Source organism: Triticum urartu, chromosome 6 (genome assembly GCF_003073215.2).
Source record: "Triticum urartu cultivar G1812 chromosome 6, Tu2.1, whole genome shotgun sequence".
In the NCBI taxonomy this organism is placed as follows: Eukaryota; Viridiplantae; Streptophyta; class Magnoliopsida; order Poales; family Poaceae; genus Triticum; species Triticum urartu.
The window spans coordinates 530,976,895-530,991,239 of NC_053027.1; the positions used below are offsets into that span (position 1 = coordinate 530,976,895).

At 48.7% G+C, this 14,345-nt stretch overlaps 1 protein-coding gene across 1 annotated transcript; it reads left to right on the top strand.

The window, feature by feature from the left end:
- The first annotated feature begins 497 nt into the window (after positions 1–497).
- Positions 498–3,490, top strand: LOC125514922 (nicotianamine aminotransferase 1-like). Its single transcript, XM_048680296.1, has 5 exons — positions 498–926; positions 1,013–1,352; positions 1,470–1,688; positions 1,782–2,091; positions 3,199–3,490. Exons 1-5 carry the CDS (start codon positions 652–654, stop codon positions 3,324–3,326), a joined length of 1,272 nt encoding a protein of 423 aa, XP_048536253.1. The 5' UTR covers positions 498–651; the 3' UTR covers positions 3,327–3,490.
- The last annotated feature ends 10,855 nt before the right edge of the window (positions 3,491–14,345 follow it).

Below are 14,345 nucleotides of genomic sequence, written 5' to 3' on the forward strand. Positions count from 1 at the left end.
TTCTTCAAATTTGCAAGATTTGGGAGAGGATTTGAGAAGGGAAGAGAGTGGGAGAGGAGGCAAAGCTCGGGTTGGGGTGTGTGAGGTGGGGGGAGTGGGGCCCAGCCGCTTGATAAGTCACAGTGCAGCGCCCGAACGCTAGGCGCTGCACATTACATGTGTGGCGTCTAGCTTGGAGGCGCTGCACTGTTGGGTGCGGGCCCAAGGGCTGCCACGGTGGATTGGTGTGCAACGCCCCAGAGCTGGGCGTTGCACTGTAGTGTGTGGCTCCTGCGTGGCGGGCGCTACACAAAAGAGTCAGTGCCGTGAAATAATTTCACGGGCAGTTCATTTTGTGAATTGATTTTGTCCCAAGGTTAAAATTGTCAAATTTGCCGTACGACTCGATCAAACAAATACGGTGAATCAACTTGTCGGACGAGAGCTCCGAGCATCGACAACGGGATTGATGGTTGATGGCTTGACGTGCGGACGGCCCCTGCCTCGTGCCAAGTTGGATACAAACAAAGGCTGTCGCCGATGCCATTCAGACAGTCGACCCAACCCATCGTGGGAAAGAAGGGAACCGACGACGACCTCGATCGCGTTCCTTAGCCGAACGCGCACACGACACGTCGCTCGCTCGCTCCTCGTCCTCGTCACCAGCCGCCCATGGAGAACGGCGGCGACGCGAAATGGCGCTTCGGGGCGGGGAACCCGGCGGTCCAGGCGAGTGGCCGGCAGAGCCTCCGCGCCCTCGTCACCCGCGTCTTTGACTGCGTCGACAGGAACGACCCGCGGCCCGTCGCGCCGCTCGGCCACGGCGACCCCTCCGCGTTCGCGTGCTTCCGCACCGCGGCCGCCGCCGAGGAGGCCGTCGCCGCCGCCGCCCTGTCAGGCAAGCACAACAGATACTCCTCCGCCGGCGGCGTGCTGGAGGCGCGCAGGTACGTACTGCCGCCGCAGCCTTAATCTCTTCTCTGCTTCTTCAGCTAGTCAGTTCTGGTAAACACATGGATATGTGCTGCCGCAGCGCCGTCGCGGCGTACCTGTCCCGGGAGCTCCCCTACGAGCTGTCGACGGGGGACGTGGTCGTCACGGCCGGCTGCAACCACGCCATCGAGATCATGATGGCCGTGCTGGCCTCTCCGGGCGCCAACGTGCTGCTGCCGCGGCCGGGGTACCCGATGTACGAGTCGCGCGCCGCGCTGTGCGGCCTCGAGTTCCGGCGCTTCGACCTCCTGCCGGAGAAGGAGTGGGAGGTGGACCTCGACGGCGTGGAGGCCCTCGCCGACGAGAACACCGTGGCCATGGTCATCGTCAACCCCAACAACCCCTGCGGGTGCGTCTACTCGTACGACCACTTGGCCAAGGTACTATCCAGCATCTACGCAGACGTCTATGCATTAAAATTTAAGACAAGTAGCGCCACTAGCCACTAGCCACTTCTTCTTCCTCCTCTGATTAATTAGTACGGAGACATTTCACAGATTGCGGAGACGGCGAGGAAGCTCGGGATCATGGTGATCAGCGACGAGGTGTACGACCACTGCGCGTTCGGGAGCAAGCCGTTCGTGCCGATGGGCGTGTTCGGGGAGACAGCTCCGGTGGTGACCATCGGCGGCATCTCCAAGCGGTGGATGGTGCCGGGCTGGCGACTTGGCTGGATCGCAGCCACGGATCCCAAGGGGGTCCTCAGGGACAAGAACGTACGCACTACAGTACCTTCCTTCTTTACCCCAACCAACTTCCAAAATGCGCTCACGGGGGCTGACAGACACCCTCCTGGTAATTTTCTTCAGGTCCTACAGTCGATCATGAGCTACTGCGCCATCTCGGTGGACGCCGTGACGTTCGTGCAGGGAGCTCTGCCGCAGATCCTCGCCAACACGGAGAAGGCCTTCTTCGAGAAGGCCATGGAGGTGATGAGGTCGGCGGCGGAGATATGCTACCGGAAGGTGGAGGGCATCGGGTGCATCACCTGCCCGCACAAGCCGGAGGGGTCCATGTTCGTCATGGTGAAGCTGGACCTCTCCTGCTTGGACGGCATCGCCGACGACGTGGACTTCTGCACCAAGCTCGCCCGCGAGGAGTCCGTCGTCATTTGCCCAGGTACCCTAGTACACTATCCATCAATCAATCAATCATGGATTCGGCTTATTTTGGACTGCTAACTATAGCTTGTATTATTGCCTGGTTTAAGCTGTTGGTCACTTGGCCTGCTAAACCAATGCATATCGATCCATTCAACCTACTAAAAACCAAATCAGAAGCAGAAATACATATCTAGTTGTTTTTGCCTCCACCAGCATTCGTTGCTCTGTCGCCGTACGAATCCGACTATAATTGTACTAGTAGTAGATTAAGTTATGCATCGATCGATCACAGAGAAATTAAGTGAACGTCCAACGACTCTTGATCTCTCTTGCCTTTTGCAGCTGTTGCAATCTAATAAGTTTACTTTGCCTTTTCTCTCTTATATTTTTGTGCTTAAATTATCAACATAGGGCTGATATATATATGGTCAATGTTTTCCACGTTTCGTGTAGCTATGCTGAGCAAATTAAATCCAAAGCACATCACTAGCGGTTCTGTAAACAAATATATGAGGAGTAATTCAGAATCTAAGGGGTAATGACTAGCAAAAAAAAAGTAACGGCGACAATTCATAACATAACACAAAATCGACAGTGGCTCGGCTTTTGCTCGAACTGAGCCTCCTTATTTACCAATCTATTTACCTGCTTTTCTTCTAATAACTTTGAATTTTCACATGAAACTTGGCAAAACTAAAAAAAACACCTAAATGGCTGGACAAAATGAGCTCCAAAATTTCCAAATACTAAGAAAAATAATTATATTTACTATAATGTCTTCAATTTTTACACTTTTTTTTATTCCACTACATTTTTTTCTAAACTTTGAAAAATAGTCCAAACTCCTAAATGGCTTGGCAAAATCGGCTCAAAAATTGATTAACCATAACTTTTCCAACATGTTATGAAACTTTGAATCTTTAGTTCTTATTTGAATCGCATAGTTTAAATATCTTATGACTGTTTCTTAAAAATAAATGTTAGAAACAAAGCTATCTTCCATATTCTAAAAAATAGTCTTGCTACAGCTCACGGGGGAGGGAATGCCTGCTGATTCAGTTACAAATTTACATGAATTAGCAGTAGTATTCTGCAATTGAAAACTAAAACATGCTCATTACAGGGAGTGGACTAGGAATGAAGAACTGGCTCCGTATTACGTTTGCTGTCGATCCAGGCCTTCTCGAGGATGGCATGGAGAGGGTCAAGTCTTTCTGCCAAAGGCATGGCAAAGCCAAGGAGTTGAAGTGACACATGCATGGAGTGGGTTCTCCAAAATAAATGTTTGATTGTGCATGTGCAACTCGCGTTGCATATGGGAGAAATCAAACTCAGAAGAATGTACTAGTGAAATTGCATCACAATTATGAATCTTAATTATGGAAATCATGTGACAATGTTAAACTTGAGTTTAATTCTGGCTCCACTAGCTTGCGGACTATGCCGACCCCAAAGATTTTCCCAGACCTATAAGAGCATCTTCAACAGCCGTCCAAAAACTGGGCCGCGCGCTAAAATTCGGATTTTTGGGCGCCGGACAGCTCCAACAGAAAGTGTAAAACAGTGCACGCGTAAAAAAGAATTGGCCACGCGCTAAAAAACGTTATCGCATGCTGTAAATTTGAGGCGCCGAATTTCGCGCTTCACAATTTACATTGCGTGTTCTTTTGGGCGCGTGTTTTTGAGCATCTGCTAAATTAATGTTGGGTCCGGCGGACTAAAGGTGCTATAATGGCGCGCTAAAACTATTTTGAGCATCCGAAAGTGGGTGCAGCCATTATTTTTCCAACTATTTTAGGGCGTGAAACTTTTATGCATCTGTTGGAGATGCTCTAAACCAAAGTGGACGGTATGCTTTTTTTAATTGTTAAAAGAAAGGCATCAAAGCTTACATGGCACACTCAAGCATCACTAATCCTATTGCTAGACGTCATCTATATTGATTGAACGAAGCCTATGCTGCCATCTCCGAATCATCAAATGGTTGCAGACAAAGACTCCTATTAGCATCTTTGAGAGACTGAGCCCACACATTACTTAAAATTGACGAAGTCGCCATAGACATTTTCATAGTTGACGGGAACGTCTTCTCCCACTAAACGCATATTGCTGGACGGTCTAAAATAAATCTAGGAAAATGCGAGCACTTGTCAAATCTAGAACTTAAACTCTGGTGGGGATATCACTGTCCTCCTAACCATCCAACCACATGTTAGTTTACCAGTATTTGCATATTAATACCTTAGCAAGTAATGCAAGTTAGGAAAATAAAAGAAAAAGGCTAAGCTGTGTTAATAAGAAAAAAAAGAAAAAAATAAGCTAATTGTTAGGTATGTAACTGAACTGGTTTAGCTAAAAATATAGGTAGCTCGACCTAGTCAGTCTATCAAAACCGCTTCCTGTGACCCAACAGTACGTCCTCACTTTGAGCGTTCTGCGTTTGACATCCCCTCTCCATGCAATCCATGGCCATGTAACATCCCAAAGTTAACGAAAAAGAGTTTTCTCCCGCTTTGTATTACAAAACAACCATCCGAGGCAACCAATGATAGACGCTGGGGCGGAAGCAGCACAGTCACGTCCAAAAGAAATGAAAGAAAAAATATAAAAAAACAAATGCCGATAACGGCGGATCGACAAAAACAGCGAAGCCTCGCGACCGCTGCGTCCAACGGAGATCGCCCACCAAGCTCCGAGACTCCGAAGCGTCGGTACCAACCAACACCTCCAAGAAGGGACGGCATGATGACGACGCTGCTGCCAGGGGGGAGGGGGTTGGGTTCTACGTTGACATCCCCTCTCCATTCAATCCGTGGCCATGTAACATCCCAAAGTTAACGAAAAAGGGTTTTCCCCCGCTTTGTATTACAAAGAAACCATCCGAGACAACCAACGATAGGCGCTGGGGCGGAAGCAACATGGTCACGCCCAAAAGAAATGAAAGAGAAAATACAAAAGAAACAAATGTCGATAACGGCAGATCGACAAAAAGGGCGAAGCCTCGCGACCGCTGCATCCACCGAAGATCGCCCACCAAGCTCCGAGACTCCGAAGCGCTGGTACCAATCAACACCTCCAAGAAGGGACGCGACGATGACGACGTTGCTGCCAAGGGTTTACCCCGGTACGCGGCGAGGAGAGAGGTAGGGTAGCCCCGACGCCCTCCAGGAAGATCCGGCGGCACCCTCGTCGGTGTCGGCCAAGCCAACAAGGATTTTTCCCGATCCCAACCTTCACCTCAGGCACTCCGAAGCTCGCCACCAAACTGACCACCACCCTGCGCCAACACGGTCATGAAGTTCCTCACGCTGTCTCACCACGGCACCACAAAGTATGGCCTGCACAACGAAGAAGAGGAGCCGAGACTAGGGCAACAACACCGTCGGCACGCGGGAGGGCTCCACCTCCACCATCCATGACGGTAGCCGACCGGACGCATTGGCAGGAGCCTACCAGGCCCGTGGCCCCACAGGCTTACGAAATATGTAATGAAGAATGCTATTTTGCATCATGTTTAAATTCAAGTTGAAAAGGTTAACTCAAAACCTCAATAAACTTTGGAAACATTTATAGTGTAACTTAAATGTCCTTGAAAAATTCAAAAACTTATGTGGGAGTTTTGTGTATATGGCTATATGCTCAGAAGGACTCCATAATATTTCATGAAGTTTGGATGACTTAAACCTTGCCAACTAAGTTTCTTCAAGCTAATTTTTTGAAGTAATTCATTTTTAGAAAACTTTTTTTTTCAAAAAATCCACTATTATATGCTTATTCTTGAATATCCAAAAAACGCAATTTATGTGTACATTGTGTGAAAATTTTGTCATTGTGTGCAAATTATGTGTACATTGTGTGCTCAAAATCGATATAACTATTTTCTATTGTGAGTCATTTTTTCTTAATCAAAGAGTAAACCACTTGTTAGACACGGCAAAAATAGAGTGACAGACCCGGATTAGAATTTCAGGCACTGACTGTTGACGGTTTGTTGGCCCTAAAAATATATTTGCTATTTTCTAAAGGGTCTGTGTGTTCTAAGTATTGCACATCTAAGTGACTCATTCAAACATGAAGAGGAAAAAAAATACCCACACAAATCTTCGTGTAAAATCAATGACATAAAACTTAGATATGCAATATTTAGGGCTTGTCCAACGCTGACCCGCAAATTTGCTCCGACATCCGTCCACGGACAGGGGGGAGGGGGGGGGGCAGTCCGCAGACACCGATGCGAGAGTCGGCCATCCAACATTGCTCACATATATTTCAACCGCTGTTTGAACTAACTGGATGAAATTCAAGCAAACACGGCGTATTTCATATAAACCGGACGAGATTCATTATATTTCAGGCATACTTCAACTAAAAGCAAAGCTCGTCTGACTCTAGAGGTATAATTGCGTCTCCATGGCCTCCGGCTCCTCCATATCTTCCCTATGTCCGTCTGTGCCGCTCATCGGAGTGCCCATGCTTCAGCCGGAGGGGAAGAGTGGCTCCTCCACTTTCGTGAAGCCGAGGTGGGGGTCGATGATGGTCTGCGCTGAACCGGGCAAGACACTGGTTGTGTATGACGGCGACGCAGTGGCGGTGGCCATCGTGGGACCCAAGCGGCAACGGCCTCCCATGGTCTACTTTTCCTCGGTGTTGGCAGCGGCCACAGACGTGCTGGCCGCCTCCGCCATCAAGGCGCGCTTACACCAATGTTTGCGGTGGATGACGCGGTCGTAGGCATGGGAGGAGCGTGATGACACGGCGGCGTCCACGACAGCCACAGTGCCCGTGCCACCGTGCACCCCCGACGTGACGGCGTGGAGCAACTGGCTACTCCTCTACGAGCTGGGTTGGAGCCATGAGTTGCTGCACCAGGGGCCAGCTTGGAGCGGAGGCTTGCTCCTACGCTTTCCCACCTGCAGCCTCGCCCATGGTATTGACGGCCTAGGGCGGTGAGGGAGCTGGAGCAGCGAGTTGCCTAGCTTGTATCAAGCGGGCTCAGCGGGCTACCCAGCTGGCTTTTATGCCGGATAACCCTTCTTCCTGCTCGTCGGATGTTATGGAGAGTGTGCAGAATATGGTGCAAGGAGGATATTGGGGGCGGAGGTGTGGTTCGGTTCTTGTTCGGCGTCTGGCCTCGTTTATATACCGGGTGGACGCGAGGAGCCAACCGGTGTTGTGTTTAATGTCACACGGCTAGTGTAGCCGGAGAATGAAGCCAGTTGAATGTGGTGAGGAGGCGTGTTCCGCCGGGCGTGCAGCGGACAGCGCTCTCTCAGCCGACACTAGTGGGAGGTTGTGTCCGCTCTGGGCCAACGTCAATGCAGAGCAGTTACTCTATAGTGGTATGAATACGCACTGCTGGCACCGGGTGGGAACGCACACGGGCGAGGTAGGATGGTTTTTGGTGGGCCAGGGTAGTCAGGGGCGGGTGTGGCAGTGGTCCATACGCCCATAATGCCCACCGCTACTTTGTCTCCGGTTTGCAGTAAAAACACGTTCAAATCGTCCGAATCTTTCGATGGACCAATACAGACCCATATTGAATGTCACAACATGGTCCGGACGTATGTGTACGATTTGTGGGTTGGAGATGCCCAGGGCACCTTTAGCAAAACCGATTTTCAGATCGACTGGAATTGCTATTTCTAAATCGACCAAAATTTACAATGTGAGATCTAGAATTACAAAATTAAATGTGTGAACTTGTGCAACGGTTCGGTTGCACATGGCAAAAGTGGTACTCCAAGTAGAAAAATAGTCTATCAATCAGTAGGAAAGAAACAGAGGATATCTGTAGTAGGGCCAACCACGCGATACAGGAGTAGCACGGGAGTCACGTTGCTGTCTCCTTGCAATAGTGCAAAAGTTCAAAAAAATACGCCCTTTCTCGTACAGCAGTAATGGAGGACGAGCCCCACCTCCACCCGACCATCTCCATGTGCAAACTACCCATGCCATGCGGTCTGCGTGCTGCCACCCGTGCCATCCGGCGCTCCTCACAGCATCTCCAACAGCCACACAAAAATCTCGCGCCCAATAAAAGTTATAGCACGTCGCTTTAGCACTTTTAGTGCGCCGGGACCAACATTGCTTTAGCAGACGCCAAAAGACGCGCACCCAAAAAGCAGACAGTGCAAATTATGAAGCGCGCGCAATCCGAAGCTCAAAATATGCTGCGCGCGATAGCGTTTTTCAGCGTGGGCCCAAAACTTTTTAGCGCTACAGCATCTGCTGGAGGTGTTGGGCGCCCAAAAAAAACTAATTTTTAGTGCGCGGAGCTCTTTTTGGGCGCCTGTTGGAGATGCTCTCAGCTGACTCGTCTGCTTTCTCGCGTCCCCCACCAGGGGTGTGGTTGCGGGCCCGGTAACAACCAAAACACCGGCTAGGCTTACAATCGAACGCGAATCTTGACGCAGGAAACGAACGGACAGAAAAATGGATGGAAGTGAATTATTTTCATCCGGATGAAAAATAGCGATTCCGTAAAATAAAAGTAGGCATCTTCGCAAGCTCGTCCCAGTGCAGCAGTTCACATGGATGGCATTGAAGTGGCGATGCATGCAGCGCGCCGTCTCGTCGCCATCCACGGCCTCCCCTGCAGCACCGTAGCGCCGCTCCCCCTCGCTGCTCGTTGGCTCGGCCACTTGCCGGCTCGCGGTTGCAGCATCGGTGCCCTGCTTGGTCCTCCCTTTGCAGCAAAATGCGCTGCCGATGCTAGCCATTCGCCCCCTGCGGCTCCAGCATTCGTCCTCGGTGCAACGGCCTGGCGTAGCCGTCGTCGAAGACAAATGCATCAACAGTGGGTGCCGGTTCCAGCATCTAGACACCACAGTTGCGCATCCCCGTCGGGTCGTGGACACCACCGGAAAATCTTTCGGCGGTCGCGTTTCAGCATCCGGTGGTCGCGGTTTCAGCTTCTTCCAACGCGGTTGCAGTACTAGCCGGTTGCCATCCTCGGGTAGGGCTGCCATCGCAGCATCCTCCTTCGCTAGTTCCGGCATACTCCCACATGGTTGCAGGTCGGGGTCACGTCAATCACCACCGTCATGTGCACCCCGGTCACCATTGTTGCATCATGTGGTCAGGGATCACCACCGTGGTAGCACCCGGTCGCCGCGGTTGCAGCACATGGTGCACCCCTGGTCACCATCGTTGTGGCGCGCTGGTGGTCTCTGTCGTCGCTGGTCACCACTGTCACGCACCCCCGGCCACCACAGTTGCAGCATGTGGTCACTGCTGTGGTAGCACCCCTTCGCCGCGGTTGAAGCACGCGGTGCACCCTTGGGTAATCGTCGCCGTGGCACTGGTGGTCTCCGTCGTCGTAGGTCACTGCCGCGGCGCACGCCTGTCACCATAGTTGCAGCACATGGTCACCGCCACTACCCATCGTTGCGACTCAAGCGCACAGAGCCAGTTGTTATTTTATGTATGTTTTTGATTTTATAAAAAACAAATATTTATAGAGCTCAAAATACAATGTCAATTTTTGGTGCTTTTTTGGGAGAGGAAGAATCTAGAAAGTACCGGAAGATGCCCAGGATCCACCCAAGGCCCCCAGATGGCGAGGCGGCGCAGCCAGGGGGTGGCCCAAGTGGTCCACCCGTCTGGAGCCCCTGGACACCACCTCCCGACCATCTTTTCCTATAAAATCTCATATTTTCCGAAACTCTCCATCCATTTTTTCATGATTTTTTCGCCGCCGCAAGTTTCTGTTCCAGGGAGATCCAATCCGGAGGCCTGTTCCGGCACCCTGCCAGAGGGGGAATCCATCACCAGAGTCATCTTCATCAATCTTGCTACCACCACGACCATGTGTGAGTATTTCCCTTGGGTCCATAGCGGTAGCTAGATGGCATCCTCTCTCCCTTATGATTCAATACAAGGTTCCCATGACCTGCCTCACGTGATCGGGATCCATACGATGTAATCGGTGTTGTGTTTGTTGGAATATGATGAATTTTCACTTCATGACAAGATTGTTCATTGAATTATATTGAATTTCTTATGAATTCTTTGCATCATAATTAAGTAGTCGTATGTGCCCTCCATTCTGTTTGTCTATTTTGGCCAAGTTTGATAGGTAGTTCTTCAGAGGGAGTTGTGTACGGTAGTGGGTTCAATATTGTGGTGATCCATCCCAGTGGCAGAAAGGGAACGGGCACGTGTTGTATTGTTGCTACTAAGGATTAAACTATGGTTTATATATCACACTTGGATATTCGTTTTACTATCTACATTATGTCACCATGCTCATTGCAGTACTCTCTTGTATGAACTTAATACCTCGAGACGCATGCTAGATAGCGGTCTTGAGTACTAGTTGTAGGTGCAGTTGGATAACGGTCTACATATCACAGACATAATGCTTATATAAGTTGTGCCATGAATGATCATAGTCATAAATATAAATTTGCAATTTAATTACCGCCCAATTGTAATTTGTTCACCACAACACATTTATCTTGCATGCAGAGATGCCTTAGTGAAGGTATGCCCCACTAGGTCTATCTTCTTTTCATTGCGAACACCATTATAATTTACTTTTTTCGTTGTTCTGTTTTATTATTTTGTTCTATTTATCAATTACTACCATACCATACAATTTATCCTTGTAACTAGCAGTAGAAGAAGCTTGACAACCTTCTTGAAACATTAGGGGCGAGGTTGTTTTGTGTTTCTTGTGCAGGTACCAAGGATTTAGATTGCAAAAGAAATTCATACTGGTTCAATAAACCTTGGTTCTCAATCGAGGGAAATACTTATTGCTAGGTTATTTCATCCTTACACTTTTAGGTCACCCAACCACTCTTACGAGAGAGCAAGCAGGCGACGACAATGTTGGGTGCATGAAGCCGAAAAATAGGGGGTGCATGGTCGCCATAGGGAGATGAGGTCATTGATGACAACTCGATGGGAGAGTGGAGTCGGAGGAACAGGTGGCATGCAGAGGTTGGTCGCGGTTGGGTGGACATGCTGGGAGAGGGGGGAATACTGACCCGCCCAATTTCTGTCGATAGAGTTCATTGTATATTTTGCCTGGTTGTCCTAAGATATTCAGACAAGAGGGGTGTTTTAGGTTGCACTCTAAGGCCCACTTTCATTCAAAGGATTCTCAAAGAAAATTTGGAGGATCGAAATCCTTAGAAATTTTTCTTATATAGGTCATTTGATTCATAGGATCGAATCATGCAGCAATTTTTCCTAAGAATTACTTTTCACTACATGTATTGAAAACTTAGCATCCACTCAAACATCTTTGAAAGAATCCTTTGTTTTTACTGCGACACAATCAAACGAACAAAAGTCTTGTAGGATTCGCATGGGTGTGACATTTAAAGCACGTGTATTTTTCCTTCTATTTTTACGCTTTTAGAATTCTGAGAACCAAAAAGGCCCTAAAATGACATGGATAGAGTGCCCTATTGGTAATGTGCTAGACCTATTATTGCCTGTTTGACAGTTTTTAGGGACAGTAACATTGTAGGAATTTGCTAGACTTACCATCAAGCAGTGAGCCTATCGATGGACCTATCCGGCAAGAGACCCAACCATATGATAGAAATATTAGCACTTTTCCGACTAATCTAATCCACGAGTAAATTGTAAACATGGCAAATACAAATATGCATCTCATACTGATACCTAAGCATGTGAGCACGTATAGTACATAGAACCGAAACATCTATGAACAGCATATATACAGCCAACACATGAACGAGCAAATAGGGGATGAACAAGTCATACCCTCCGATTGGCCATGCCAACGTGATGGCGGCGGCGGCAGCCTCGGCATCGGCCGAGGTCTTCTTCGTCGCGACTTTGTCATCCTCCATGGAGTCGTACGGGAAGTAGCGGAACGAGAGGCAGACGGAGACAAATTGGGAGTCGTCGCGTCAAGACGATCCCCAAAAACCTTATTGCCGTTCTCCAGGGTAGGATCTCGAACGACAGGGTTTCGGGGGCACCTGCTCTCCCGACCAACCATGCACACGGCCGACGGGATGAGATCGCCGGAAGCAGCATAGAGAGAGAAACAGTAGATGACGGCCATGGTTGAGCGAGAGGGAGTGAGCGAACTGAGTTAGGGTTCACTCCACTGACCATCGCCTTCTTATATAGGTCGTCGGTTAGATGGGCCTAGGCTCAAGCCCACGACCGAGTCTGCGAACAACCCACGATCCAACGTCTCGGACTGTGGCACTTCCGTGAGTGGCTCGTTAACTAATCCGAGATTAATTAACCATTCCTGACCGGCAAAAATAAGCTTTGGCTCGGATCATTCCCGCAACCTGTGGCGCGTGTGCGCGTCATGATGAGGCAGGCAGAGGAGGAGGAGGAGGAGCGCGCGTGCACAACACCTCTTCCCAAGCTCCCAATGGCATGCGATAGAGCAACACTTATAAAGGGGTCTCACTCTTTTTACTGTAGCAGTATGGGACTAAACTTCCAACCACTTGTCATGCACCTAATAGGCCTTAGAAATTGACTAGGGATTATTGTCTTATATGGGCCTAAGCCCATCCATAATCCAACAATCCTCCACCAGATATCGAGGCACATGACTTTGTCAACTGTTCCAAACAATGTTTGATATACCAGAATTTTCAGTGGAGACTATTAAGTTGAACTTCCACCTAGAGCAACAGGATTAGACTTGTTCACAACTGAACAATGGACTATGCCTTGAATTGTCAGTTTGGCTTGCAGAAGTTTCACCTATTGTCAGCTGATACATGCCTGCCGAAGGCTAAACCCCATGGGTGGAGCTTATTAGTCATACTCCTTACCTTCTCATGAGCTTCCTAGAGATTATCCAATCTCATAGACTCTAACCAGCAGTCGGGCTCACATCGGTGTGTTCCTCCAAAGAATGCTCTGTAGGTTAGCATCTTGCTTACATAAGCTTTGGAACACATTAATACAAAAGTTAGTCTGCCTTATAGAATTGAGAGTATTATGCATCTCCAATGAAGTGGGTTAATTAAGGATACTCTGCTGAGTTGACCGCTGCATTGTTTTCCCAGGTGCTAATTCACGGGATCTCCGATCACATAGGTGAAGGAAATATGCCCTAGAGGCAATAATAAAGTTATTATTTATTTCCTTATATCATGATAAATGTTTATTATTCATGCTAGAATTGTATTAACCGGAAACATAATACATGTGTGAATACATAGACAAGCAGTATGTCACTAGTATGCCTCTACTTGACTAGCTTGTTGATCAAAGATGGTTATGTTTCCTAACCATAGACATGAGTTGTCATTTGATTAAGGGGATCACATCATTAGGAGAATGATGTGATTGACTTGACCCATTCCGTTAGCTTAGCACTTGATCGTTTAGTTTGTTGCTATTGCTTTCTTCATGACTTATACATGTTCCTATGACTATGAGATTATGCAACTCCCGTTTACCGGAGGAACACTTTGTGTGCTACCAAAAGTCACAACGTAACTGGGTGATTATAAAGGTGCTCTACAGGTGTCTCCAAAGGTACTTGTAGGGTTGGCGTATTTCGAGATTAGGATTTGTCACTCCGATTGTCGGAGAGGTATCTTTGGGCCCTCTCGGTAATGCACATCACTCAAGCCTTGCGAGCATTGCAACTAATAAGTTAGTTGCGGGATGATGTATTACGGAACGAGTAAAGAGACTTGCCGGTAACGAGATTGAACTAGGTATTGAGATACCGACGATCGAATCTCGGGCAAGTAACATACCGATGACAAAGGGAACAACGTATATTGTTATGCGGTCTGACCGATAAAGATCTTTGTAGAATATGTAGGAGCCAATATGAGCATCCAGGTTCCGCTATTGGTTATTGACCGGAGACGTGTCTCGGTCATGTCTACATAGTTCTCGAACCCGTAGGGTCCGCATGCTTAAAGTTCGGTGACGATCGTAATTAGGGTTTTTGTGTTTTGATGTACCGAAGGTTGTTCGGTGTCCCGGATGTGATCACGGACATGACGAGGAGTCTCGAAATGGTCGAGACATAAAGATTGATATATTGGAAGCCTATATTTGGATATCGGAAACATTCCGGGTGAAATCGGGATTTTACCGGAGTACCGGGGGGTTACCGGAACCCCCCGGGGGTTATTGGGCCTACATGGGCCCTAAGGGAGAAGAGGAGGGCCGGCCAGGGCAGGCCGTGCGCAACCTCCCCCCTAGTCCGAATAGGACAAGGAAGGGGGCGGGCGGCGCCCCCCTTTCCTCTTTCTCCCTTCCCCCTTCCTTTTCCAACAAGGCAAGAGGGGGGAG

Bases quoted from the DNA above. Each gene is read 5' to 3' on its own strand.
- LOC125514922 (XM_048680296.1), top strand. From the start codon at position 652: ATGGAGAACGGCGGCGACGCGAAATGGCGCTTCGGGGCGGGGAACCCG. The intron at 1,689-1,781 runs GTACGCACTACA...AATTTTCTTCAG, and splicing joins GGGTCCTCAGGGACAAGAAC to GTCCTACAGTCGATCATGAG. The intron at 2,092-3,198 runs GTACCCTAGTAC...TGCTCATTACAG, and splicing joins GTCCGTCGTCATTTGCCCAG to GGAGTGGACTAGGAATGAAG.